Source organism: Galeopterus variegatus, unplaced genomic scaffold (genome assembly GCF_000696425.1).
Source record: "Galeopterus variegatus unplaced genomic scaffold, G_variegatus-3.0.2 Scaffold365, whole genome shotgun sequence".
In the NCBI taxonomy this organism is placed as follows: Eukaryota; Metazoa; Chordata; class Mammalia; order Dermoptera; family Cynocephalidae; genus Galeopterus; species Galeopterus variegatus.
Window position 1 is genome coordinate 440,375 of NW_007726476.1, and position 4,706 is coordinate 445,080.

The 4,706-nt window shown below is 39.8% G+C and overlaps 1 protein-coding gene across 1 annotated transcript in view; it reads right to left on the reverse strand.

The window, feature by feature from the left end:
* DNAH14 (dynein, axonemal, heavy chain 14) overlaps nucleotides 1-4,706 on the reverse strand; it is a 390,354-nt gene that overhangs the window by 164,436 nt on the left and 221,212 nt on the right. The window contains 1 exon segment of the mRNA XM_008567995.1: nucleotides 3,912-4,164. Coding sequence (XP_008566217.1) covers nucleotides 3,912-4,164 — 253 coding nt within the window.

Genomic DNA, 4,706 nt, shown 5'->3' on the forward strand with positions numbered 1-4,706 from the left:
GTGTTGCTTACCTTAGTTTACCCTACTTGTGGTTCATCAAGCTTTTTGGATCTGTGTCATCACAGATCAAGTTCTCCAAGAGCAGATACTGAGATGAAGTTTGGCATGCAGGATGTTTATTAGAAATAAATACAAGGGTACTTCAAAAAGTTCATGGAAAATGGAATTAAAAGATAATACAAAACTTACCATGCATTTTTAGAAGACCCCTCATATCTGTGGAAGGCAGGGAGAAGGAGCAGTTCTGGGCAAAGGGAGAAGCTGAACTATGATGCAAGCCCAACAAACCTCAGCCAGCCCCATGAGGAGCTCTGGAGCATTGCAAGGAGAGCTGAAATGGCTGGAGGCAAAACCTGATGTAGCCAAAAGTTGGAAGCTGTTTGCTGATAGCACTCTCAGCTACTGGAGCCTGAAGTCTTTCTTTGAAGTGGTATCTGGATAGCACATCACCCCTTATGCCACTTATATCTACTTCTCATCTCTCTCTTTCACTATCCATACTAGATTCTGCTCTCCTTCAACTTCCACCTTGGCTGATCTTGAAGTCTCCCAGGTAGCATGTCCTAGATCCTTATTCCTGAGGATTCTGAGCCTGTAGTCAATATGCTGTTATCAGGCCAGTGTTGCTATACTCACTCATTTACTGTCACAATTGGAAAAGGGGGTCTCAAGAGGTACTCAGGTGGATCACTAGGTTCCACACATATTCTTCCATGCTCTCATTGTGTATAACAAGCCCTTCTCCTCCTGATCAGAATCAAGTCATCAAAACAGTGACCCCCTTCTTGACTCCTAATCTTTGGATACAAGGAAACTTTAGTGTCTAAGTAGCCATAGTTTATAGTTTAACCATGGCTATTCTGTGCATGTGCCCATTGTGCCAGGAGTAGGTCAGCTGATGTCAAGAGTCATTTGTTCTATGTTTTAGTCAGGGGTCTCCAAGGAGGGAGGGGGGTATTTTAAGGAATTAGCTCAAGTGATTATGGAAGCTAGTAAGTCCAAAATCTGTGGTTTAAATCCAAAGACTATGAGGCTGAAGACCAAGAGAGCCGATGTTTCAGTTCAGGTCCAAAGGCCATCTGCTTTCAGAATTCCATCTTGCTTGGGGGAGGTCAGTCTCTTGTTTTATTTAGGCCTTCAACTGATTGGCGGAGGCCTATCCACATTAGGAAGGGCAATCTGCTTTGCTCAAAATCCACCAATTTAAATATTAATCTCATCCAAAAACATACTCACAGAATGTTTGATCACATATCTGGGCATCGTGGCCCAGCCTAGTTAACACACAAAATTAAGCATCACAGTCTACTTGGTTTTTTAGTACCTCCTTCATGGTGGATGCTCTGTGGTGTGCTAACACACAATACAAAGATCTTTGCACTTAATGCCCACTCCCATATATCCATTCATATGCCTCTATTCCAGAATGCTTTATTCCCTTCGCTCCCAATCTTTCTCTTTTCAGTTCCCCAACCAGCTGACCAAGACATTCACCACTGCCTATGAATCCAAATATAACCTGAACTCGAGCTACTTCTCCTTCCATCCCAAGTGGATGACCAAATGTACCTTCCAAATCTCTGTCTACTGGCATGATTCTCCTTTGCCACCATCTTACAAGGCTATTCCTAAGTGAGGCTGTAATGCTGCTGCCATCCTTTTGGGCTTGCAACCTCATACTGAGCTGACCCATCAAAAAACCAAGCTCATACTTTTCCCTCTTCTATCAGTTGGTCATAAAGGAGCACTGATATAGCAATAAGTGTGATTTGAAGAGGAGTACTGGAGCAAAAATGTTGGACAACATGGGGGGGTCTGAGCTACCTGCTCATGCAGATTGTTTGTCCCCTCTGGTCCTGATCGTGCTTGACCTGGACATTCCAGTGGCAGGTACTGACAGAACCCAGCTTGTGATGGGCTTCTGGCTGCCCTGTTATTTGGTGTTCCATGATCAATCCCTCCTTCTCTATTAGGTCCAAGTAGTGCAGCAGCAGTTTTTGGACGTGTGTGTTTTTAATTGCAGTAAATTATATATAACATAAAATTTACTATCTTACTCTTTTTAAGTGCATGCCTTGGTGGCTACTAAGTACATTCAGAATATTGTGCAACTGTCACCACTTCCATTTCAGATTTCCATCATCCTGAACAGAGACTCTGTACCCATTAAACAATAACTCCTCCTTTCCCCCAGCCACTGATAACCTCTATTCTACTTTGTCCCCACTTATTTGCCTATTCTAGGTACCTCGTGTAAGAGGAATCATACAATATTTGTCCTTATGTGTCTAGCTTATTTCACTTAGCATAATGTTTTCAAGGTTCATCCACGTTATAGCACATATTAGAATTTCATTCTTTTTTAAGGCTGAATAATATTATATTGTATGAATATATCACATTTTGTTTATTCATTCATCTATTGATGGACACTTTAATTTTTTCCCTACCTTCTGGCTATTGTGACACTATAGAGGCAGCTGGATTATATGGTCCAAGTGTCAGGGCTACTTATACTTCATCCTAGACCTACTTTTTGGCAATTATTTCTTGAAACACTTCTTCCCCTCTTTATTTAAAAATTTTTTTCTAGTTTGTTATATAGATGCTAATCTTTCAACTTTTATTCATTTCTCAACTGTATACACACATGTATTTATGTATTACATAAATATATTTAATGTGTATTTAAAATACATAATATTTAATCTCTTTAGCCCTTCCTGATGCATTCTGAGAGAGCTCCTTGAGTGTTCTAGCTCTCACTGATTTGTTATTCAGCTAACCAATCCAGCATTCGACCCATTTAGTTTTTTATTTTAACTTTTTTTTTTCTCCTAACTTTCAGTTGTATCTTTTTAACTATTTCTTGCTTTGTTTTCAGTGCTCCCATTTCCCTGGCTTGCATGTCTGATGAATACAGATGTATGCATCTGGGGTGGGAGTAGACACTCTTCAAAGCAGAGAACTTGTGTGTTAATAATCTGTATCTACCCTGGCACTGCTCTAAATGTGTGGTATCTCTCTTTTAATCGTTTAGTTCTTAAGATCAGAAGGGAGTTGGCAATAGGAGAAAATATATATTTATCTGCTACCTAATCTAGTCAGTCTTCACTGCCAGGGTGATATTTTGTTGCTGCCCGTAGCTGTGCTGCGGTGTGCTAATTGTCAAAGGGAAGGATAATAGCTCATTCAGAGCCCCAAGGAGATGGGGAAAAGGAAAACCTAAATATTCTCCCCCACCTTATCACCCATTCATGGCACCCAGCTCTTCAGGGCTGCTGTTTCCCTCCACTGGGATCTAAACCATCTTATGCCACCCCAAGGATTTCTCACAATTCCTGTATTAGTTTGATGGATCTAAAACTGGGTTTGAGAGAGACAGTTGGGAGCCTGTGCTAATTTGCCATCTTACCAGGAACTGCATAGAACCAGTATTTGAATGTAGGAATTCTGACTCCAGAGAACATGCCTTTATCCACAATGCTATACTGTCTTCTGAATCTGTTGTTCTCTCCTTACATATGTTTTACTACTTTCCATGTTATAAGCCTTCGCATAATTAATATTCCTAGCTTACACCTAGGATTTTGAACGTTTTTTCCACTCTTTTCAACTCTAAGAATCTTTAAAACATGGTAAAAACATTCTTCCGTAATAGAGACCCTCTAAGGGTTCTTTACATTTTTTTGTGATCCTTCAACACTTAGGTACGATATTAATTTACCTTTATCAATATGTTCCTCTATAAACAGTTTTTAGTTTGTTCCATGTGCGTGTCTGTTGTTGGTCCAAATAGACTGAAAATTCCTGGCCTTCCTTTCTTTATTTTCTTTTATAAAATCTAATTAAAGGTGAAAAACTGGCATTGACTAGATAAGATATAATATAACTTAAGGAAAAAAACTCACTTTGTCCAAATCCTCCATTCTGACTCATGAATTCAAAGAGTGCATCAAGAATTCTGCAGAGGGTTATGACAATTGTTAGGTCTGGTATAGGATATGGCTGAAACTTCTGATGCTTCTTTATAAATTGCAGTCCGTCTGTGACACTTTTTTTCATCATGAATTCAAGACAGTCCACTCCTGATTGACTCATAATTTTAGAAGTTTTTAAAAGCCATGACTTAACGTAAGGCTCCCATCCCAAATCAACAGGATCCTAATAATAAAAAGCGCAAGATAATTTTATGTAAATAAGTAAAACCAGGGTGTCCTACTACTTTCTTACTATCTTTTTACTTCACCACTGCCTCCTGCCAAATATGGCTCAGAATTATCATTCGTTAAAGGGCAAATGATCAAAATCGACTTAAAGAATTCCCATTCTCTGGAATGATGTGTGATGTTTAGCCATGGTCTTGTAAGAAAACAAGCAGCTGGGAGACTGTGTGTGGGAGGTGGGCTGAGGCTGTCTGCATGTGGCGAGGGGACTGCTCATGTAGAAGCCAGCCCTGTACTGAGCTCTATTCATCATACCAGTTAAGTAGATTAGAGCACAGGGCTTGTCACAGCTCATAATTAATTTCATGTACAGAAAATACTATTATTTGCTGTGTCTTCTATTTCCTCACCTCTGTCTTGATAATGTGTTTCCCACATCCTCAGAGTCATGCAATGGGTATGAAAATGTTTCAGGGCAATCTGTGCTCTTTTGAAGAAAACAACTCATATCAGCAGCCTAACCTGTCTATTACTACTTAC